Source organism: Erpetoichthys calabaricus, chromosome 5, assembly GCF_900747795.2.
Source record: "Erpetoichthys calabaricus chromosome 5, fErpCal1.3, whole genome shotgun sequence".
Classification (NCBI taxonomy): domain Eukaryota; kingdom Metazoa; phylum Chordata; class Cladistia; order Polypteriformes; family Polypteridae; genus Erpetoichthys; species Erpetoichthys calabaricus.
In genome coordinates, this window is record NC_041398.2 from 14,554,133 (window position 1) to 14,579,355 (window position 25,223).

Genomic DNA, 25,223 nt, shown 5'->3' on the forward strand with positions numbered 1-25,223 from the left:
AGATACGGTCTGATGTTGACGATGTTGTGTGGAGGGAATCTGCAATACCGAGACGCCATAGCAGCATGGTCAGTGAAGGACCGCTGGTCATCGCAGATACAGAAGACCTGGAAAGGATGTCACTGTGCACGTTACAGGAGTGCAGTGTCCAAAAAGTCTGCTCGCCCCTTTCTTCTCCAGTTCCTCTGTGCAGCTGATGTGGACCCCCAAGTTCTTGTATATTGACAGGTTGGGTGAATGAAATCAACTCAAGGCACTGCCAGAAAGGTCCAGACGGTTAGTGAGAAGGCTGCGCTTCACGCAGACGAAACAGAAGAAGATCTGATCTGCTGTCTGTATGAGGCTCGTTTTTAGTCCGAGATACGCTTTTCCGTTCATTTATTTTTGTATAACGAGTTTCACTGAGCGCAGACTCAGAGCGCTGTGACATTCTCAGGAAAAATGTAATTACAAACTTTTCAAAATTACTGAAAATAGAATTAGTACACATTAAGACACAGACCCCAAATTTCATGCGAAAAGACAATTTCGCCTCGGGGATTAATAAAGAATATCAAATCAAAATAAAGCACAAGGTCGGAAAGAAGAAAAGTTATTCTCACTCCGTGCAGTAGATGGCGGTAATGCTCCGTATATTGCAGGAGCAAATGCGAGTCGCGCTTTGATGACGTCTTTTGTTCGATTCCGCTAGCGAAGAAGTCTCGACTGTCCAAGTGAGGCGCGTGCATGCGCTCTAAGAGACAAAGGCGAGGAGATTCGAAGTGGCGAGTGTCGAGCGAAGATTTACCAGGTAGGAGAGAAGAGCTGTATCATAATGAGAATGAGGATGCGGGTGGGCAGCGATCTCGGGGACACAGAAAGACAAGAACAGCGTGGGCGGCTGAAATCCTGCAGTCTGCGGTGGTCCATCGGTGTTAGGAGAGTGGAACTTCATTGTGTCCGCCGCACGCTTTCACTCGCCCGTTTACATTCAGGTAATTAAAGGACTGATCAACGGGCAGACATTGCCGGGCTCCATTTATGTGAATCAGTTTCAGACCACTTTGTTCTCCTGTGTGTTATAACGTGTATTTATTCACACTTTTGTAATGTATACAGTGCTAATTGCATTAAGAATTTGCCCCAACGCTCTGCACCTGTGAAGTGAAACAAACGGAGCTTCATTGTAATAAACGGAGGCTGCGATGTGCGCCGCTCGCCTGTTCCATCCCGTCCCGTGATTGGAATTCAATCCGACTTTACTGGGCGAATTCAATTCACGGGAACTAAAAAATGAAATTTCACACAGCGTTTCCCCCAATATCCAATACAATAAGAAGAGTCCGATATTATTTTTTTTTAGATACGTCAGAAAGCATGCAAACATACTAAGCAGTTAGCAGTGCTACCCGTCTGTGACGGGTTGGATTGTAAGTGATCAAAATGCACCATCTGTTTGAATTTATTTTGTAATGCATGTAGTAATAAAATGTATTGCATGTGTCACTCCAACAGATGGTGGGTCGCAAAAAATTTGTATTAATAAAGTACATTACTGTGAAGGTTTGTGATGTGCCATGTGTGGGAATTACAAATGCAGTACATATGTCTTTGCTATTTGCAATTTGAAATGGGATTTATAATCTATATTTTGATGTTTGTGATGTGCCATCTGTTGAAATGACAGAGACATAACAACTGGACAGTTTCACAATTACTTATCCTTTTAGTAAGGTGGGCTTGCTGTGCTAGCTGTCTAAGACGGTGAACTCCAACAATTCAATGAACAGTAGACCTCAGCATTTACATGTGCAGTGCAGTGCACCATCTATGGGAAAGTATTTTGTAATGCATGTCTTGCATTTGTCATTGTGTTACTGCAAATGTTTGTGGTGTGCCATCTGTTGGAATGACAAATGCAGTGTATATGTCTGTGTTACCAGCCATTTAGTATTGGAATCATAAATGAAGTGTTAATGTTTGTGATTCACCATCTGTTGAAAAGGAAAATTTAATGTAAGTATAAATATTTTATGTGCCATCTGCCAGAATGACAGAGACATAGAAACTGGATAGACACACCAATACTTCTCTTATTAGTAAAGTAAACTAGCTGTGCTAGCTGTGTAAGATAGGCTGAACTCTAAGAATTCTGTGTTTGACCTCAGTGTTAAAATTTGCATTGCATCATCTACTGGAATGTATTTTGTAGATATAGGGTTAAACACATACATAAAATTACTGCTTTTTTTTTTTGATGATCAGTCTGTTGGAAAGACAAATGTAATGCATGTCTCGTTGTTATATGCCATTTAATATGGGATTTGAGAAAAGCAATGCTAATGTGTGCCATCTGTTGGAAAGTCAAATACAACACATTTTATTACATTATTATAATTGCATTTTATTATTGACTCTGAGTATCCTGAGGTCTATATTGATTACTTATTAACACTTGCAGCTAATACAGTATATATACTGTATGTATGTGTGTGTGTGTGTGTGTGTATATATATATATATATATATATATATATATATATATATATATATATATATTCTCACACAGTCCCACATTGACACATACTAATACCTACATATTGCTCCTAAAAATAAAGATCTCAGATCTATCCTTCTTCTTCTATCCCTGCACATAAATTGAATTATATTAAGGGTGATGGGATACGAACCTTTGACTTTGCAGTCTCTTCCCAAACAACCAAAGACCTGGAGGAAGCTCTGTTTACGTGATTGCTATGTCTGTCTTTCCAACAAATGGTTCATCGTGCATTTGTCATTCCATGAACTGCATTTGCCATTGGAACAGATAGCATGTCACAAACATTAACAGTTTTATAAATCCCATCTCAAATTACATATAGCAGAGACGTACATATTGCATTTGTAATTCCAACAGATGGCACATTATAAACATTAATAAAGCCTTCATGAATTTCATACCAAGTGGCATATTACAGAACCATATTCATTGCATGTATCATTCTAACAGACGGTGTCTCATAAACAGTTCACAGTTTTCTGAGTTTGGTTAAAAAAGTCAAACATTCTCCCTGAAATGTGCTCAAGTTATTTTTGATGACATTATGAAATAATTCAAATAAATATTTATTTTTTATTTTGACAGGTAGACAGGAGCCTCTTTCCCAGTTCACATGGTGATATAGTGAAGTGTCTAATAGATAGATAGATAGATACTTAGCCTCCATGTGAGTAGAGAATCTTTAGAAGAGAAGACACCTGGTGGTTTAGAGAGAAGCATTTCCCACAGAGCATGGCCTCTGCCAAAGAGGACAGCATGGATCAACGAGTGGCCCGCATTAAAGAAGAGGACTGTGAGTGGGATGCACCCGAGGATTTGTGCGTGAAGCTGGAAGAGTGTGAAGTAAGAATTTCCGGTGTTAAAGAGGAGGAGTCCATGGAGGAGATTGTCCAGGTTAAAGTGGAGGATTCAAGCGAGGTCTTGGCGAGTCCTGAACTGCAAACGTATGACGCTGAGAATATTATCAAACTGGAGTCTCATTACAGTTCAGGGCCCCAGCCCACTAAGAAGGCAGAACCTGTGGAAGTGAAATCTGAGCTCTCGGAGTTTGAGGAGAAAGTGACTGAAGGAAACGGGAGAGAAGAAGAGCAGCAGCCATCTAGGAGTGTTGGAAAAAGTAAGTAATGTGATGACATTTAAAAGAAACTAAAGCTGAGGATGTTTGCAGATTCTGAAGGTGGCTGTCATTCTGTTTTATATATAAGAGTGGGATAAACATTTGATTGAATTCAAATAGAGACCTGACAATCAGGCGAATGACAACCAACAACAGCAACGTCCAGCATGTCATTTGTCACCTGCACAGAGCAGTGCAGCATTTCACCAAATAACAAAGCTGATGTGCTCCATACTTGATTATCATCGGCAGACTTGCCATCAGTGGAATACGGGCACACACCGGGGTGAAGGTGGTGACGCTGCTGTCACTTGGCTCATTCTGTCTGCCGCCCACCTCCACACGTTCACTGCATGCCATTCCACACTTGCTCACCTGCCTCGTCCACCGCCTGCACATCTCCATGGAGGTCAGTGATGACCCGATCTGCCTCACTGTCCCCAGTGACCACATACCCCGGCCAGTGGTCTTTAGTGGTGGGCAAGTGTCCCTGAAGTGCAATCTGGCTGTGTGCCCCCAACCGGCTGGCTGCTGACCACAGTCATTTTACTACGTGACGTTTCTTTTCCTAACCTCTGCACGCGTCGTAAAGTGCATTTCAGTTTCAAAAGATTTGACTTTACATTTCTGTGATGTACTGAGTACCTTATCTTACTTAGTTTACAGGAATAATGAGATCGTTTATAGCACATGTGAAATTATGATTATTGTATCAGTATGCTGCTGCTGGAGAATGTGAATTTCCCATTGTGATTAATAAAGTATCTATCTATCTATCTATCTATCTATCTATCTATCTATCTATCTATCTATCTATCTATCTATCTATCTATCTATCTATCTATCTTGATAGATTTTGGAACATTTCATGTTGTTTTTCCATACAGTAGCCACCCATTCAACCAACCCCACCCAATTAAAATCCTCCTTATACATACACACACACACACACATATATATATACAGTGGGTACGGAAAGTATTCAGACCCCCTTCAATTTTTCACTCTTTGTTATATTGCAGCCATTTGCTAAAATCATTTAAATTAATTTTTTTCCTCATTAATGTACACACAGCACCCCATATTGACAGACAAAAAAAAGAATTTTTGAAATTGTTGCAGATTTATTAAAAAAGAAAAACTGAAATATCACATGGTCCTAAGTATTCAGACCCTTTGCTGTGACACTCATATATTTAACTCCGGTGCTTTCCATTTCTTCTGATCATCCTTGAGATCACCTTCATTTGAGTCCAGCTGTGTTTGATGATACTGATTGGACTTGATTAGGAAAGCCACACACCTGTCTATATAAGACCTTACAGCTCACAATGCATGTCAGAGCAAATGAGAATCATGAGGTCAAAGGAACTGCCTGAAGAGCTCAGAGACAGAATTGTGGCAAGGCACAGATCTGGCCAAGGTTACAAAAAAATTTCTGCTGCACTTAAGGTTCCCAAGAGCACAGAGGCCTCCATAATCCTTAAATGGAAGACGTTTGGGACGACCAGAACCCTTCCTAGAGCTGGCCGTCCGGCCAAGCTGAGCTACCGGGGGAGAAGAGCCTTGTTGAGAGAGGTAAAGAAGAACCCAAAGATCACTTTGGCTGAGCTCCAGAGATGCAGTCAGGAGATGGGAGAAAGTTGTAGAAAGTCAACCATCCCTGCAGCCCTCCACCAATCAGGGCTTTATGGCAGAGTGGCCTGTCGGAAGCCTCTCCTCAGTGCAAGACACATGACAGCCCACATGGAGTTTGCTAAAAGACACCTGAAGGACTCTGAGATGGTGAGAAATAAGATTCTCTGGTCTGATGAGACCAAGATAGAACTTTTTGGCCTTAATTCTAAGCGGTATGTGTGGAGACAACCAGGCACTGCTCATCACTTGTTCAATACAGTCCCCACAGTGAAGCATGGCAGGTGGCAGCATCATGCTGTGGGGGTGTTTTTCAGCTGCAGGACAGGACGACTGGTTGCAATCGAGGGAAAGATGAATGCGGCCAAGTACAGGGATATCCTGGACAAAAAACCTTCTCCAGAGTGCTAAGGACCTCAGACTGGGTCGAAGGTTTACCTTCCAACAAGACAATGACCCTAAGCACACAGCTAAAATAACAAAGGAGTGGCTTCACAACAACTCTGTGACTGTTCTTGAATGGCCCAGCCAGAGCCCTGACTTAAACCCAATTGAGCATCTCTGGAGAGACCTAAAAATGGCTGTCCACCAACGTTTACCATCCAACCTGACAGAACTGGAGAGGATCTGCAAGGAGGAATGGCAGAGGATCCCCAAATCCAGGTGTTTTATAAACTTGTTGCATCTTTCCCAAGAAGACTCCTGGCTGTATTAGCTCAAAAGGGCGCTTCTACTAAATACTGAGCAAAGGGTCTGAATACTTAGGACCATGTGATATTTCAGTTTTTCTTTTTTAATAAATCTGCAACAATTTCAAAAATTCTTTTTTTTGTTGTCTGTCAATATGGGGTGCTGTGTGTACATTAATGAGGAAAAAAATTAATTTATATGATTTTAGCAAATGGCTGCAATATAACAAAGAGTGAAAAATTGAAGGGGGTCTGAATACTTTCCGTACCCACTGTATATAGAAGAGAAAGTCTGTGATACGGTTTGTATATTTGCCGCTACACACACACACACACACACACACACATATATATATATATATATATATATATATATATATATATACACACACACATACATATAGTGACAGTAGGGGCATTGTCGCACCTCCAAACCTGCAGACGACACGCCAAAACACCAGGTGAAAAGTCCCAATAATTTTTATTATTACAAAAATGTGCACAAAGCACCTCCATCACCACAATACTCAATAATACAACAATAATCAATAATATAATAAATCCTCCTCTCCTCCCAGCAGCTCCGTCACACTCCCTCCCAACTCCGGCTCAGTGTGCTGTGTTTCCCACAGTCCTTTTTATAGTCGCCGACCCGGAAGTGCTTCTGTCCTTCAGTCCATGTGATTCCATAGCACTTCAGGGTCAGATGAAAATTCTTTTTATTCAGCCCAGAAGTACTTCATTTCTTCTGTCCCCATGACGAGGTAGTACTTCCGGGCTATAATAGAACACTTGGGCCTCCCTGCAGTGTCCTGTGGCGGCCCCCAGGGTATCCAGAAGGGCTGTGCAGCTGAACTCCATTGTCCATAATGCCCTGCGGGAATTCAGGGCACCTCCATGTTACAGGGAGGACTCCCTCTAGCGGCCTGGGTGTGCTGGCCGGGATAAACTGCTGGCCATAAATATATATATATAATACTAGCCAACCCGTGGCGTACCATATGCCGCATAATCAGGCCTCTTTTTTAATGATTTTTAAGCACAGGGAAAAAATTAACATTTGAAAAATCCGGAGGAGAGGGGAAGGACACCCATTACGCCCCATCCGTCATGCTAGTCTGCTGATTTCTCGTTCAGTAACCCGTGAGTAGTGATGGGCGAGGTGAAGCCTCACGAACCATCAACACGTTTGAAGCAATTGTGTCGGAAATCGTATCGAAGCTTCGAAGCATTTGACACTCACCTCTCTAGTGACACCTTCTGGCCATTTTCATTAACGTTACACAAACTTATGATACACTTCAATGACGTCTGTTAAAAGTCGTATTGCTTTTATTTTTTCGTAGCTACAGACTGATAACGAAGAGAAGGGTTCGTCAGCAGCTTCTAGTGTCTGATGTCTAAAAAATATAAATAGAACTAACGCCGACAGGCAGAATGCACTATACGATAGCAAGAGTTAAACAAAATAAGACGCCCCACCTCGTGCATTCCCGGCTCTTTCAATTAGTATTTACTTTTGCACTGTATCATTATAATCGCTCCTGTTATTAGTATTATAATTAACCCTGACCTTTTCTTGAGATCACATTTAATAGCCTTAAATGTTTTGTTTGGTCTGACTTAATTAAAACGGAGTAGACAGAAAATAAAGGTTTATCCCTGTACTTTGCCATGATATAGGTAAGCACATTTGAGAAAGAAAATGTGAAATCCTTAAATCACAGATGTCATTATTCGATCAAGTATTAAAATCTGCAGTGCTTCGAAAGCTGGACACAGTGTCGAAACCTTAGTATCGAGCGGCCCATCACTACCTGTGCGTCACGTAGAATTTTGATTGTTGTTTGCGATTCTGGCCGCTTTTCGCGTACTGAGTTGTTCCGGAGTCACAGTTGAGAAACACTTTTTTAATGTCTTTTAAGCACAGGGGCAAAAAATGAACATGTGGCCCGGTGCATTCTTTAACTGCATTGTGGTGCTGTAGTAGTATGGCTGCTTTGCAGTAAGGAGACAGTGGAAGATTGTGGGTTCGCTTTGTGGACGAAAAAATGCACACTGAAAAGCAGACAGATAATATTTTCTCAATTCTTGTTTATTTATTTATTTGGAGTCGCAGTAAGTAGAGATTCAAAAGAGTATAACCTATAGCCGCAAAGCTCAATTGAACCCTGATCAAAAGCCAGGAGGGGTTTTTTTATACTTCAGCATCTCATGTTTAATAAGACAGAAAGAACATCCTTATCAAACCAGTAAAGTTAAACAATATGTCTGTTGAGCTAAGCATTATCTGTGTTTTGGAAGCTAAGCACAGGAGAGACGCCTTTGCATAAACTACATGTGCAGTTCTGCAGCCTTGTGACCTTGTCCCTGAAACATTCACTCTGAGAAAGGGAAAAACAAGAAACAGCTTACATTTTATTCATGTGGACACTATTTCTCCTGAACCCTGGAATAATATATTTTTGTTAGTTCATAAGCCAAAGCGTCTCTCACTGGCAAGTTACAAAATAGTTTTACAAACACAAAGAAACACATAGTGCTGAGGAGAACATTCTTCTTCTACAATCCCCCCTTTTTTTTTTTTTTTTTTTTTTTTTTTTTATTTTATACAGGAGTAACGCGGGAGAGAGTAGGAGAAGGGGAAGGAGTGGAAGGAAAGGAGGAAGAAATGGGAAGCATGCATTCTTCGTGTAACATATAAGCCTTGGCCACGGAGGCAGTGAAATACTGGGACACAATATATCTAATTAGGGGGACTATACAGCAGGCCACAAGTAACAGAATGATAAAAGCAACGGCCAGTGAAATAAAAACTGACCTGAGCCATCAGCCCCAGGGGCTAGAAATGCCAGAAGTGGTAGCTAATTTATTTGAAAGGGCAGTTAAACCTGGCAAAGCACGGTGATTGATCCATCGGCAGCCGTATTATTAGGGATGTAAGTGCAGCACACATCACCAAACATAGCACATACACCCCCCTTTTCAGCAAGGAGCATATCTAATGCTAATCGATTTTGCCAAGTCATAAGGGATGTTCTATCAAGCTGTTCATGTATCCCTTCAACAGCCTCTTTAGTAAAATTCAGGAAACGCTGTTGGTTGTAATATAAGTAATTAATCCAATCTACATTTTTATTTATTGTAACTTGGGGGAAAATAGACTCAAATCCGGCAGCAACTTGATCTCGCGCTTGAAATTTATCAAGGACTCCACAAGGGACACCAATGGAATCAAAGTAAACGCCAGGGCCGTGAAGAGAGAATGTGGAGGGGTCAGTAGAGCGGGGTCGACGACGTCGGCCAGAGCTGGACGACATGCGAGGAGAATTCAAAGGGAGGAGGTGGAATGGCATAACAAGTTGGGTTAATGTGCATGTGCCAGTCCAAACAGGTGGAAGAATATCAAGTAATTTTAATGTACTGCACATCCACCAAATATCAGCACGCGGAGTGGACTGTGTCAACAGGAAAAGTGATAATGTAGAATTAAATGAGGTGGAGTTAACCTGGAAAGTCTGGGAACAGAAGGAAGAAGGGATATGACCAACATTAGTACCTCAGAAGGGGGAACTATAATTACTAGAGAAGCAGGTATAATTGCCTTCATGAGACTGGAACATCGGGGGAGTCATTTGAGGAGTGGGGGGGGAAGAGGAGAGAAAGTGTAATGCAGTTAGAGTCTTTTGGTGTGGACGGAGAGGTAAAAAGGGCAAGGAGACAAGGAAGACCAACAGGGTAAATATTAGAAAGAGGGAAAGGGATGGTAGCCAAATGTGGCCTGGCCATAGCACAGGCGTAGCAATCAGATTCATTTACTTACTTAGCCGAATATAATACCCACTGTAACCAACGGTTCTGATCGCCATAGCCAGTTTCAATTGAAAAAGTGGATGAAAGGGTGGAAATATTCATAATCTTAACAGAAGAAAAGTCTGAACCAGAAGTTGGGGAGACGGGTGTGTGTGCAGGAGAATGAGAGGTGTTAGTAACAGGATTGTCAATCTTAATTAGAAATCTCCCTAAAGGGTCTGTTCCAGATACATATGCCCCTAATATATAGGTTCCTGAGTCATGTAAAGAGGAGTTCTTCAAAATGATGATCAAGGGGTTACAATGGTTGTCAACACATTTATGAGAAGCATGTCCTTTTATGATAGAAAATCGATTTTTCAAACCGTATTTTTGGGCCTCAAAAGGTTGAGAACCCCAGTCCTCAGTTCCAGTGTTAGCAAAAACCCATTGCCAGGTGTCGCAGTTACTTCCCCAATAATACCTTGAAACAGTCATACACACGTATTTGTCAGACCAGGTTCACTGGGCTTGTCGACCAGTCCCACAGTTGATAATAGAGCAGAAATCAACCTGCACTGATGTGGTGATTCCTAACAGGAAAGTCAAGGTGACCAGGGCAGTAGACAAGGGAAAAGAAAGCATAGTAGCACAGCAATCAAGGGTGCCATCTCTTGCAATGTGAGGCGTGAATCCAGGTGGGCAATCCTTCCATTTTCACTGCATGTGGTGTGGATAGAAGAACTTGGAACGGTCCTCTCCACCTCGGCTGATGCCAATGTTTCCTCCGAGTGTCATGGACGAGGATCCAAGTGCCTAAGGGAATCGGCGTGTCTTTAGATGGAAGATTAGTCCTCCAGGCCTGGTTAACCTGCTCGTGGACTTCTTTCAGAGAAGCTCGGAGACCTGTAAGACAAGAGAGAAGATCATTGTCCACAGTATGCAGGTTAACATTTCGCATAACCATGCCCACAGGCATGGGTGTCCGGTCAGAATTTCAAACGGCGACAGTCCTAATTGCCGGTGTGTTCTTGCCCTCAATCTCATTAAGGCCAGAGGCAAAGTGTCTGGTCAGGATAAATTTGTCTGCTCACAGATTTTTGCTAATTTAGATTTGAGGGTGCCATTATCAGTTTGCAATTTCTGTGGTATGCCCCACCTAGGAATAATTTCTTTGATTAAAGCTTAGGCTACAGTTTTAGCATCAGCGTGTTTAGAAGGAAAAGCTTCCACCCATCGGGAGAACACATCAACAATTACTAGACAATAACGGTAACCTTTAGACGGAGTTAGTTCAATGAAATCCATTTGGAGGTGTTCAAACGGACCCATTGGATTAGGTGTAACGGCGGGACTTACCTGGACTTACCTGGGTGCCCTTTCCTACATTAGACTTTTGGCATAATGCACAGCATCTGCAGAACTGCTCTGCATATGTAGAAAAGCCTGCAGCTTCCCAGTGTTTTTCAACATCCTGAATCATGGCGTCCCTTCCAGCATAGTCTAGACCATGAGCGATTTTTGCCATACCTGGGAAAGAAGCCTTTGGGAGGAAAGGTTTGTTAGTTTGCCTATGGGTCCAGACTCCATCAGAGAGGGACCCTTCTTTGGACCATTTTCTTTTTTCTCTGTCCGTGGCTGCACTCTGTAAAGAAACAAGTTGATTATCAGGGTCCTGGTTATTTCTCTGTTGGAATAAAGAGATTGATGTGTTATTATATGCAGCCTGTTTAGCAAAGTGATCAGCTAATTCGTTTCCTTTGCTGACAGGATCTTGTTTTCCTATGTGAGCTTGACATTTAACGATCGCTAACTTTGATGGTTTAGTTATAGCTTCTAAGAGGGATTCAATAAGTTTTTGATGTTGGATCGGTTTGCCAGCGCTGGTCTTAAATCCTCTACTAAAATAGAATGAACGGTGTGAGGTACCTTTACTGTTAGGGGGCTCATGAGCACTTTGTTTGTCTGTATGTGGTTGCGTTAAAACTGCATTCATTAATCCCCCCTTTTTCGTCCACGAACACAGTGAATGGACGAGAATATAGTCAGTGAGAGTAATGCATTTTTATTATTATTTATTTATTTATTTTTTTATTTTAATCACATAGAGCCTTGTCAGCCTGCTATACCACTGCATGTAGCCAGATGGCAGTGTTAGCTAGATTTTGTAAAGGCTGTGCTCCTCCTGAAAAACTTACAATCAAACAACTTCTCAGGCCGCAAGCTGGTACTACTTTTAAATTAGGAATTCATCTCACCGTGGTGCCATACATGCTAGCCTCCAGATCATGGAAAAGTCCGAGGCGGGACCGGGTCAGCGACAACAAGGAAACACTAATTTCCGTGGCGACCCAAATGCCAACTGTAAACAAAAATAATCCATCTCTGGAAACACACAGCACAACTCCACAACAAGAAAACATTCCCACCAAAAGCTATGCAGCCACAGAGAAATATGCTGACTTAACCTGTTGTTTTGTGACCGGTCTTGGAAGGTTTTGAATGATGGTTAAACGGCCGCTAGAGAGAGCTCTTGTATCGCAAGAAATGTCATGACCTAAATATTTAACGATAGCTTGAAGTAACTGCAGTTTTTTTTTTTTTTTTCTCTTTGTTTTCTTCGACACTTTTTTATGGCCATTTTCACCTAAAAAGAATAGCAATTTTCTGAGTATCATGTGCACTTGTTGTTTATTTATTTTTCTTTTCTTTTTTCTTATCTATATACTGTATCAATTTATTATCTTTTTCTGGCCAAAACCATAAACACAAGGGGCTTCAGTATATCCCTGAGGCATGACGGTCCAGGTCCATCGGCGGTTTTGAAAGGTAAAAGCAAACCAGGATTGAGAATCAGGGTGCACGGGAATGGAAAAGAAAGCGTTAGCAAGGTCAAGAACAGAGAAGTACCGGTCGGACGGGGGCATCGTGGAAAGAATAGTGGAAGGATTAGGAACAATAGGTGTTCTAGGAAAAAAAAATGCAGAGTTAACTTGTCATAGGACCCGTCAGCCTTTTTTTTTACAGGAAAAAATGGGGGAGTTGACTGGAAAGTATGTAATTGGAATAATCGCTCCTCGCCTCACGAGATCAGAATGTACGGCGGCGATGCCAGCCTCTGCCTCTGGAGACAGAGGATCCTGGACATGGTACGGGCGGAAGGAAGATTTTGAGAAAATCACCAGTGGCTCAGTGTGCTATCCTTCCATAATCAATTTTTCCCTTGGGACCACAGTGCTAAGGAAACATGGGGAACCGAATCTCCTAAACAGAAAACGCTTTGTGAATATGTGAGGTGCACTGAAGCAACTGCTTTAGTAGACAACAAAAATACATGGAATGTGCAAAGTTTCAGGGCATGTGCTGGAGGAAAGAAAAGATTCTAACCAAGGTGTGTCCACTTCAGTAGGGAAATACTGGGCAGTACAAGGCAGGGTGTCCGGGACTTGAAAGTGAGGAAAATAGGCATGAGGGGAAAGAATGAAGGGCTTTCAAGAGGAAGGTGTGCGGGGAGATGTTCAGGGTCCAGGCTGTAAAAGAGGGCTTGGGGTGTGAAGTTTTGGCACAGGAGCTTAGGAATGGAGCAGCAAAAATCCTTGTTCAGTTAAAGAAAATTGAGACTGACAATTAAGTCATAAGATCCCATCCCAGCAGTTTCACAGGACACAAATGATTTAACAGAAAGGAACGAGTCAATAATGAAACTGTTAATGCTGAGCTGTAATTGCACAGGAACCTCCTTCAGCGCATGGCTCCTGTGTCCATTTCAAAGGCAGTTTCTTTGCCATTAAAGTCAATAAAAGATCAGTTTCAGCATGACGAGTAAGCAAAGGAAACTGGAAAAAGTGGCTGGGGTCCCTGATATTTCTTAGGACCAAGGAATGTCATTAGGCTCAGGGAGAGGGGGTGACGGAGGCGCTTGTGTGGGCAGTTGCGTCTGAAATGTCCAAGTTCACCGCAGCAGCGGCAGGCATATGACGCTGGCGTCTGCTCCGAAGGGTTAGGCATCTGAGCAAAAGGATTATTAGGGTTTGATAAATGGAACCCGCGTCCTCTTCCGTGCCCTCGCCCTCGACCTCCAAAGAATTTTCCACGTCCTCTCCCCCTAGCCAGATCAGTTCTTCCAGTATAGTAATTTATTTGTGCAGCCAAAAGTTTGGTCTGTGTGTCTGACTCTTTTAATTTAGTCTGACTGTCAGCATGCTCTGCATGACGCTTGTCTTCCTCGAACGTTGCGGTCTTCCAGCTTTTTTGCAGGACGTGCAGACTTTGCTTTGAATGTCACTTCTCAGTCCCGAGATGAAAGGAGGCACTGCAGCACGAGTTCTATCGTTTGTATTGTCTAGCCCAGAGTGATTAGCCATCAGATCTTGCAATCGGTGAGCCCGGCTGAAATTAGTGACCAGTTTGTGCCCTTTTTTATATTTTTCTGCCAGGGCTCCTTTCAAAGGCTCTCACTGGGCAAGGAAAGGACCTTCATTCCAACGCCAAGGGACACCGTTATGATCACCGTGATTTACAGTTGCCCATGCGGTGCTCAGCTGTCGACGGAGCACCTGTGTCCACTCTGCAGCATTTGTTTCATACATGTTATCCAGCTGCTGTAACAGCTCCACAAATTGCAGTCCACCGACTGCTCGTGCGCTGGGAGACAGATGACTCTTTTAATTTCTGCCATTGCAACCCAGTAGCACCTTGTGAATGATCTGAATTATCTTCCTCAGGGTCAATATGTGAGGATGGGTCATAATGATATTGTTCATCGTAAAAACCTGCTCCAGACGGTTCGTCTGTTAACAGGGGTGTTGTTGGAGAAGAGGGTGCAGGAGGTGGAAGTGGGGGAGTTTTGGTAAGGAGGGGGTGGACAGATTATGGGGTATAGGGGGTCTTTCTTTTCGGTCTGCTTTCTTTTACTTTCAGGCTTGGGCGCTGTCTCTATCTTCATTTTCTGCAACGCTAGCAATAATTCTTCCTTGTCTTTTTTGTGTTTTGACTTCAGCAGCCAGCAGGTTGTTACGCCTCTGCTTATTCCACTTCTTACATGCCTTTTTAAATCCAACCCAGTCTGCTTCTCTATTAACTGTTTAGGGGACCCGCCTTTCAATCCCGACGGTGTACTAGGAGCCTGGTGATTCTCTGAAAATAACCCTTCTAACATTAGGTTTTGAGGACCCTGGGGGACCTGTTTGACTGGCGTGCCATTACAATTTCCCATAGTAAGCGGCAGGCCTTCAATAGAGAGCAACCCAATCCCCGATTATTTCTCGTTCCACTTGTCGTCCCCGGAATCAACCAGTTGACAAGTGGAAATCAACCTCCCCTCTTCAAATTTCACACGTACTCTAACTGCCCCTTTCACCCCTATTCCTCTTAATATAGGAACGTGCCACTCGGTCCTTTCTACTCGAATTCTTAAGGGATGACTTACTAGCATTCACACTGTGCCGTCGCTCTCTATGAATCCCTAGAACCCTTCTAGATCGATACGGTATAATTCTCTATTCTTTTAGCATGCTTTTTATTTTTTATTCTCTTTTATTATTCCCCCGTATACTTCTATTTCTTCCAGCACACCAGTCAAACCAACGGGAATCCCCCGAATCTACTCACCGCGACTCCTTCTGCCTGCCTGGAAAAATCCCGTCCAGTTGCTTTTCGTTTCGGTCAGGAGGAGGTCAGCGACTCCCCACGCAGGAAAGCGCCCAAGGTTGGCCAGTCCTAACTTTTACCGGAGCTGGTCCTCGATCCCGGAAATCGGTCCACTTGGACGAACCCGCCCAGGGAGTCGTCTGCCCATCACCTGCCCCACGTTCGGGCGCCAAAACTGTGGACGAAAAAATGCACACTGAAAAGCAGACAGATAATATTTTCTCAATTCTTGTTTATTTATTTATTTGGAGTCGCAGTAAGTAGAGATTCAAAAGAGTATAACCTATAGCCGCAAAGCTCAATTGAACCCTGATCAAAAGCCAGGAGGGGTTTTTTATACTTCAGCATCTCATGTTTAATAAGACAGAAAGAACATCCTTATCAAACCAGTAAAGTTAAACAATATGTCTGTTGAGCTAAGCATTATCTGTGTTTTGGAAGCTAAGCACAGGAGAGACGCCTTTGCATAAACTACATGTGCAGTTCTGCAGCCTTGTGACCTTGTCCCTGAAACATTCACTCTGAGAAAGGGAAAAACAAGAAACAGCTTACATTTTATTCATGTGGACACTATTTCTCCTGAACCCTGGAATAATATATTTTTGTTAGTTCATAAGCCAAAGCGTCTCTCACTGGCAAGTTACAAAATAGTTTTACAAACACAAAGAAACACATAGTGCTGAGGAGAACATTCTTCTTCTACAGCTTCCCGGTTCGTCCCTGTGTGGATAGCAAATTATCCGCGACAAACAAACTGTTTTACACGCTGCAAACCAATCCGCGCCGCTTTTTCAATGTTTTTTAATCCTTCGAGTTGCTAATTAACTAACTAACACCCACTCACTCAGCTTGTGTGAAAAAATGCGCCCGTTCTTTTATCAAAGACTTGCTGATCATGTTTTGTAGACTCAATATATATTGGCTTTTCACTCAGTGTGAGGGCGCGCATTCATCTCGGATTATTACATCTTGCTAGACTAATCTGCTACACGGCTGCGTTTGAAAAACCGACTTATCCCGGATGAGTTTCACCGGCATTAATGATTAGGAATCTGGTTGGAACAAAACCCTGCAGCCACAGGGGTTCACCAGGACCGAGTTTGGCAAACACTGCTGAACACAGACGAAACTGACTCAGGTGAGGAGTTGGGGCGGGCAGAGTGGTTGGAGCTATTGATTATTCAGTGTTGTTTGCCTGGGTGTCTGATCTTCTCAACAGGATTATAAATAAAAGGAAAACAATGTGAAGGCAATGTCACAGGTGATCCTGTGGTATAGCGGGTCCACAGCTCCCCTTCAAAAGCCCATTTTTAAATAAATAATCATCGCACTCACAGTGTAGCGAGGGGCGTGGAAGTGTGGCTGAAACGGTTTCCGGGTAGACTCGTGCTGCGGCCATTTCTCCCCTGTGCAGTGTGTGAGCGAGTGAGGAGAGAGAGAGAAAGCCGATACGTTACAGTGAGCGAGAGCAGGCTGGAAGGCAATGTGTTCTTGTGGTATAGCGGGTCCATAGCTCACCTTCAAAAGGCCATTTTTAATCAGGCGACTGACAGCAGTGGAGTCAGGCACAGAGAAGGTCAGCTGCAGAGAGAGCGTCTCGACTCTTGCAGGGCCTGAAGCAGGTGAGACGCTAATGAAAAAGAGGCACAGGGCTTATTGATTTTTAAAGACTGCTTCCTTCATTGTGTTTTAACTTCAGTTTTAAAGGATTGCGCGGCTCTCTCTTGCGCTGCCTGTGTGTGCCTCTGTCTCTCTGTGGCGTTGCCTGTGTGTGTGTGTGTGTGTGTGTGTGTGTGTGTGTGTGTGTGTGTGTGTGTGTGTGCACACGCAGCTCTCTCTTGCGCTGCCTCTGTGTGAACCAAGATTCCACTGAGGTTGACTAATGAAAAGTCAACGTAGCTCAGAGCTGCAAGTGGAATGTGGCACAGACAAACAGAAATGACGGCATGTTTTTCGAGGCGTCGCGTCCGAGTTGGTTGGCGTGACTGATTTTTTCGTTGTATCCAATGGTCTAAGAGTTGGTGGGCGTGACTCCTTCCTGCGTGCGCCATTGGCATCTTACTTGTCGGCGGTTTAGTGAATCCACGCCCCTTCCGGCGTGCTTTCCATGGTCGGCTACTTGTCTCCTGGCTTAGTGAAGTATATATATAGATGTACACAAATGTTGCATAGTTTACTGTCAAATAATGTAAAGAGTATGCAACACGTGTTTTGCCCTCATTTGGGCTCATCAGGCGTACACACTCCACTGCTCCCTCACGGGGAATCGAACCTCGGACGTCAGTGTCACAGACGAAGCCCCTTTATGCTGCGCTACGGTTTGTGGTTAATTTATTTGACAGCCTGTAGGTCCAGAGTAATTACATTCATTGCATTCGTAGTCTGAGTCCCGACCTGAATTGTGTGGGTGGTTACCTACCAGGTGATGCTTGTGGTTGGTCTGAAAGAGGGCACCGTGGCGGATGTTTGCCAAATGGCAGACCAACCACAAGCATTACCTGGTAGGTAACCACCCACACAATTCAGGTCGGGACTCAGACTACGAATGCAATGAATAAATATAGATAGATAGATAGATACTTTATTAATCCCAATGAGAAATTCACATTCTTCAGCAGCAGCATACTGATACAATAAATAATATTAAATTAAAGAATGATAATAATACAGGTGAAAAAAACAGACAATAATATATATATACTGTGATACTGTGTGTGTGTGTGTGTGTGTGTATATATATATATATATATATATATAAATGGAAGAAAAGGTCTGTGATACGGTTTGTATATTTGCAGCTGGAGATCCACAAAGGGAGAAAAATGAATCCCGTATCATAAAGTAGTATTTTATTCCTGAGCTTTCAGCTCCTACCAGGGATCTTCATCAGAGGATAATGATTAGACTTACAAGAATCAAAGGCAATATATAGCAACACATTCAGTATGGGGGGGTGGATAATTCAGTGTGATCAGGAGGGGGGGTATTGGGTGTAAAGTCTTGTTTATTATGAATATATATGTATGTACTAGACAAAGAGCCCGTTTCGACAACGTAAGATGAAACGGGCACAAGTGGAATAGTAAGTAATAAGTATAAGCACCACAAACCTGATATCGGTGTATTGAATGAATGTGTAATTAGGCCTCGAGCTGTAGTTGAAATCGCCTTTCAGGCCTCTAGAGCTTTAATCGAAGTCGCCTTTCTCTTTGAATTTTCGCAGCCGTAAATCCGCCGCCTGCCGAGATGTCGGTCTCGTAAGGTTTTTCGGGCAGCTGCGCAGAAAGCGACTGCGCATTCGGATTCGGATGAACGTGAGTGAGTGAGGAGACTGGTGAATTATGTATTAAGATACTAAAGAACGTCACAGGCCCCAACCCCAGACCACAGATACAAGTCCTTGGTTCTAATCCTACAAGATTCAGGCGAGCAATGTAATGACATCAATACAGGATGGGCCCTGTGACTAGATATTAATGCAGCGGTGCGTTTGGCGAATAACCCCAAATAAAGCCGTTGTTGAGCCCTACGAGTCAAAGACCGAGCAAACGTCCCATCCCAGTTGTGTTAGCTGTTTGACCTCTCATGCAATCTCAATTGCACTAAAGTCTGACTGAAATGAATGGAATAACACTCTCTAAGGAATGTCAGGAAATGGGGGAAGAATAGGCCAGGAGTGTCAAATATTTATGACTCTGCTGCAGAAGGTGTTGTTCTGACTGGTGGCATCAACACAGTATATGGGGACAGAATATTAGGGAAGATTGTAAATCCGTCCATCCACTTCCTAAACCTCCTCTTTCCTGCACGGGCTCATGGGGGGAGCTGGCGTTAATCCCAGTAAGCATGGGGGTAACAAGGCAGGAGACCAGTGCATCACAAGGTATTCACACACACATATGAGGACACAATTTAGCCTGACCAATTTGTAATGGCTGACCCAATCGTCCAGAACAGCAACTACACCACCAAGACCCGTGGCCTTGGCATCCTGAGGGAACGTAAGACTAGACAAGCCGTACTTGTTCCAAATCACTTCCCCAATCGACGATCAAAATAAGCCAAAAGGCAAACAGTATGTGAAATAATAAAGTGAATATATATTGGTAAAAAGAACTGAAATAAACTCCAAACTATATATAGATATAGATATATATGATAGATATAGATATAGGTAGATGTAGATATAGATATAGGTAACCACCCATACAATCAGATTGTGACACAGACTATGAATGCAATAAATGTAGATATAGATATATATAAATATATAGATATAGATATATAAATATATATATATAGATATAGATGTAGATATAGATCTGCGGTGGGTTGGCACCCTGCCCAGGATTGGTTCCCTGCCTTGTGCCCTGTGTTGGCTGGGATTGGCTCCAGCAGACCCCCGTGACCCTGTGTTCGGATTCAGCGGGTTGGAAAATGGATTGATGGATAGATGTAGATATATATAGATAGATCTTTATTGTCATTGTCACTTTAACAAAGGAGCATCAAAATTGAAGGTTCAGTCGACTCAGTGCGAGGCATAAGAGTTAAAAAGACAAGAAGAGAGAAAATAATAACAAACCAAATAGTAATAAAAGTACAAAATATACAAATTGCACTTATTGACTTAAGGTCTATATATATATATATATATTGATACGGAGCAGTTTTATTTGAGTTCAGAGCCATGATTGCTTTTGGATAAAAGTTATTTTTAAGGCGGCTTCTCCTGGTTTTCATTGCTGTGTATCTTCTGCCTGATGGCAAAATCTGGAAGAGGCAATGAGCGGGATGTGATGAATCCTGTGAAATGTCTTATTGCTTTTTTGCGGCATCTGGAGGTGTAGATTTGTTCCAGAATAGGGAGGGTATGACCAGTTGTTCTCTCCGCTGTCCTGACGACCCTGTTGAGTGCTTTCTTATCTGCCGTACCACACACACAGTCCGTACGTGAGCACACCCTCAATGAAACAGTGATAAAAGGCAAGGAGCAGATTTCTGGGGAGATGGTTCTTTCTGAGGATTCTCAATCTCTGCTGCGCCTTCTTCAGCAGCTTCTTGGTTTTTGGTCATCCTCCAGCTCAGTGCCCAGAAACCTGAACACTGGGACCCTCTCCAGACAGGCTCAACCCCCCGCCAATGATGAGTGGCTGGATGTCGGTTTTGTTTTTTCTAAAGTCAATCACAAGCTCCTTCTTTTTTGTGGTGTTGAGGAGCAGGTTATTGACTGTGCACCACTCTGACAGCCTCTCCACCTCATCCCTGTATGCCGGCTCACCCTCTTTGCCCGAGATGAGTCCGACCACCGTCGTGTCATCTGCGAACTTTAAAATCTTAATAATGCTTTGCATTTCTATAGCGCTTTTCTCACTACTCAAAGCGCTCAGCAGTTGCAGGTTAAGGGCCTAACAGAACAGAGTCCCTGTTGGCATTTACGGGATTCGAACCGGCAACCTTCCGATTGCCAGTGCAGATCCCGAGCCTCAGAGCCACCACTCCACCAACTTGTTGCTATGGTGAGTGGGGACACAGTCATATCTCACTCCCCAACCAGTTCCCAACCCCAAAAGTGACCAGCGGATATTTATAATAAAAGGTGCAGCACTAAATATACAATACAAATCCTCCCTTTGTCCCTCCACTGAACACAAAACAGATACGACACCCGGAAAACACAAAACACACATGAAAGTCCCAAAAGATTAAACTGAAGTTGATTAATGGAAGTGAACTTGTCCTACGGTGAATATCACACAGATGTAATGATTGCTCGCTCCTTCCCTAAACGACAAAAGAACAGTTTCGCCGTGCTCTCCTCGGCGTGTCGGGATGATCCTGAACCCTGGGGTTTGCGTGGTGATGGCGAAGCAGTTGAATGTTTGGCGTCGAAAGCAGCCAGCATGAAATATGGTGTAATTTCCGTATTTCGTTGGTTTCCCATGAAGTGTCCGGGTTGTTACTGATCCTCCATTTCTTTTCATCCTCTTGTTTCTATAGCAATGGAATTGATGTGATTGATAAGGGACAATTACCTGGACGGGTCACAGCTCTACAGCATTCTCCTTCCCCTTTTGTTTCCGGGGGAAAAAAATTAAACAGACACACAACCGACTATATAAATGGGACAGCGCTATAAAAGACACATTGAAGACATCCCGCTACACATTCATCCACCCTGCATGACTTTGGACTGTGACAGGAAACCAGGGAATGCTTGTATTCGACTTGAGATACCTAATGTGTGATAATCGTTTCCCTCATCTGGATTTGTTTGTGTTTTTGAAGAACTGGCTGAAAGTGTTTGCCACATTCTGAACATGCTGTGCTGCACTGATATGTCTCCGGTCACTGCCAATAGGTTAATTAATCGTTTTGTTTCTCTTTTTATTTATTTTTTATACAGATTTTCAACATCATGGCTACTTATCCCCAACATCTTTTGCTCAGAATTTTCCACAGCACAGACCTGGAAAGGAGCTACATGATAACAATACAAAGGAATTGACATTTGGGTCAAATGTTAAAGTGCCAGCGTCTTTGCAAAATGTATTCCCAACAGACGTTACACAGTCGAGAGCAGAAATCATCAACACTAGCCAGCAGATGGAAATGCCTGCTCCAGTGCCTTTAGATATCTCCCAGGAGAGTGGAGAAAAACCTAACTCTAACATTGAAGATATCCTGAGTGTACAAGAAGAAAAGAAGCCACATTGCTGTCCTGAATGCAACATACAATTCTCGGACAAGGGTGATTTTGAAGGACACATTAAAATTCACATTGGTGAGAAGCCTCATTCCTGTTTAGAATGTGGCAAACGATTTTCACAAATAAGCCATCTCCATAGTCACAAACGAATTCACTCTGGAGAAAAGCCGTATTCCTGTTCTGAATGTGGCAAACGCTTCTCACACACAAGCAATCTTAAGACACACAAAATAACCCACTGTGCAGAGAAGCCATATTCATGTGATGAATGTGGCAAACAATTTGCCCAATTTGCCTATCTTCAGAAACACAAGCGAATTCACACCGGGGAAAAGCCATATTGCTGTTTAGAATGTGGCAAAACCTTTTCACGCATTAACAATCTGAAGGCACATGCAAGTGTTCATACTGGCGAGAAGCCATATTACTGTTCTGAATGTGGAAAAAGATTTTCACAAGTTAGATACCTTAATTCACATAAGAGAATTCACAGTGGGGAGAAACCACATTGTTGCCCAGAGTGTGGCAAACGATTCTCATTTTTCAGTGATCTTCAAAGACACTCAAAAGTTCATACTGAAGAAAAACCATTCTGCTGTGCTGAATGTGGTAAACGATTCTCACGTCTAAGTTATTTTAAGACACACATGAGAATTCACACTGGTGAGAAGCCATATTCCTGTTCTGAATGTACTAAATGTTTCTCATGTCTGAATGCTCTTCAAACACACAGACGAATTCACACAGGAGAAAAACCATATTCCTGTCTTGAATGTGGCAAACGATTCTCTCAGATAAGCCACGTTAAAATACATGCACATGTTCATGCTGGAAACAGACCTCATTGCTGCTCTGAATGTGGCAAGCGTTTTTCCCTAATAAGCCACCTTCAGAGTCACATTAGAATTCACACTGGAGAGAAACCATATTGCTGTTCTGAATGTGGCAAACGATTCTCTCACCTCAGTCACCTTAAGAGACATATGAGCATACACACTGGAGAAAAGCCTCATTGCTGTTCTGAATGTGGCAAACGGTTTTCTCAGCTTACTGATCTCCAGAAACATCAAAGGATACATACTGGTGAGAAGCCATACAGCTGTTTAGAATGTGACAAACGATTTTCACAAATGAGCCATCTTCAGAATCACAAAAAAATTCATACGGGAGAGAAGCCATTTTGCTGTTCTGAATGTGGCAAACAATTCTCGCAAGTAAGTAATCTTAAAAGGCACACAAGCGTTCACACTGGGGAGAGGCCTCACTGTTGTTCTGAATGTGGGAAGCGATTCTCACAAATAAGCCATCTTCAGATTCATTCCCGAATTCACTCTGGATAGATGCCATGTTCCTCTTCTGAATGTGGTAAATACTTCTTGCACACAAGCCAACTTAAGTCTCAATGTTCCTTAATGTATTTAGTCCTTTAAGGGATGGGCCTTGGAATACTGGCTGTGGACTACTGCAGACTGGAAAAAGTTTCCTCTTCACAGTAAAAACTGACGCCCATGATAAAGCTGTGCTTAAGGCTGCTGTGCTGTGATGTGCCCGCCTGTCACACAAGCTGCTGAACCTCAGAAACTTGTCTTCTGATAGGTGGTGACTTTGTGTCTCCCAGAGCTCGTTCTATCTGAGTGGCTTCAAGTTTCCAATTGCCTTTGGATTGTGCAGGACACCACTGGACTCACTGACACGTAGATTATTATTGGTTTTTTTTGTGTTTTTTTGCAATTTTTCTAAATGAAAGGCCTGCACTTTTCAGGGTAGTAATCCTCTGTCTGCTTTAATTTGTTAATTGCCATTTTTTTTTTGCCATTCTAAACTGTAATATTGTCCAAATAGGACTTCAGAGGGTGTAGTAGCCTAATCTGGAATGTTCCAGCTCTGCTTTTAGACAGACAGACAGGCAGAGGAGTTTGAAGTAATCGACACAAGTTGGGACACCTGCGCAAAATTTGTGCTTCAACTTGCAAGGCTTTGTTTACTTTAGCTGCTGCAGAACATCTGGAGGATGAAACCTGGTAGCTGTTCCCAGAAGGAGACGCATTTGTAAGATTCTGCTAGTTCATACTTTGTTTTTTTCTAACGTAAATTTTAAGTTTAAATCTCTGACTTGCCTTTTCAACATTTTAGGTCATTCGTTGCAGTTCAGCTGTTTTACATTTGAAGAGAAACTGGAAAAAACGGAGGTGTTCTAAAACTTTTGAACAGTAATGTATGTAGTAATTTAATTGGCAAATTTAACAATGTCTTGTTCATGTACTGAACTAAATCTAACAAGAAGAATCGGCAACAACTTCAGTTATGTAACCGTTTATAAGGTGGGGCAAAACTAGCGATTCGGGAAGGTCGAAATAACTAACAACATGGAACAGGGCTGAATGACGGGCGCTCCAGGATAATAATGGAGAAAACCTGCAGTAGACTGACGAGTGCTTCAGAAGTGTTGAAAAATGTGTGGGCGGGGGTATTAACGGGGTACAAAGGAGACTCAAGTAAAAGTTAATGAATGAGTTATTTGTTATTAAAGAGAGTTGCACAAGGCCCTGAATACAGTTGTTTGTTTTGTTTCTTGAATGATATATAATGGTATTGCGGTAAAAAAAAATGGTGCTGCATGATAATAATCCTGTCAAAGTTATGACTTGGGACTTTCATGTGCTTGTTTGACACGATGTAAGGGGCTTTGAGTCAAAAGGGTCTCAGAGGTCACTTGAAATTGATGTAAAGAATAGAAGGTCATGTAGTAATTTACATGGAAATGATACTCATTTGAGAAAACAGTTTGTGAATAAATTTGTTTTATGTGTTAAGTATTGTATATCATTTAATTGTATGGCTATTTGATTAGTAATGATACATTTATAAATGTTTATCATATAGTGCCTTTCATATCTATCTGTTATACAGTGCCTTTCATGTCTGTCTGTATAAGTGTGTTATAGCACATGTCATATCCATCTGTCTATTATATAATGCCTTTAATATCCTATCTATCTATCTATCTATCTATCTATCTATCTATCTATCTATCTATCTATCTATCTATCTATCTATCTATCTTATCCTGCCTTCTATACTAAAATTAAACTTG

General features: G+C 42.5%; 1 protein-coding gene across 1 annotated transcript; it reads left to right on the forward strand.

Moving 5' to 3' along the window:
- The first annotated feature begins 698 nt into the window (after positions 1 to 698).
- LOC127527736 (oocyte zinc finger protein XlCOF6-like) lies at positions 699 to 24,974 on the forward strand. The gene is made up of 3 exons (XM_051927424.1): positions 699 to 790; positions 3,124 to 3,655; positions 21,827 to 24,974. The coding sequence occupies exons 2-3, from the start codon at positions 3,271 to 3,273 to the stop codon at positions 23,467 to 23,469; spliced, it is 2,028 nt and encodes a 675-aa protein (XP_051783384.1). The 5' UTR covers positions 699 to 790; positions 3,124 to 3,270; the 3' UTR covers positions 23,470 to 24,974.
- The last annotated feature ends 249 nt before the right edge of the window (positions 24,975 to 25,223 follow it).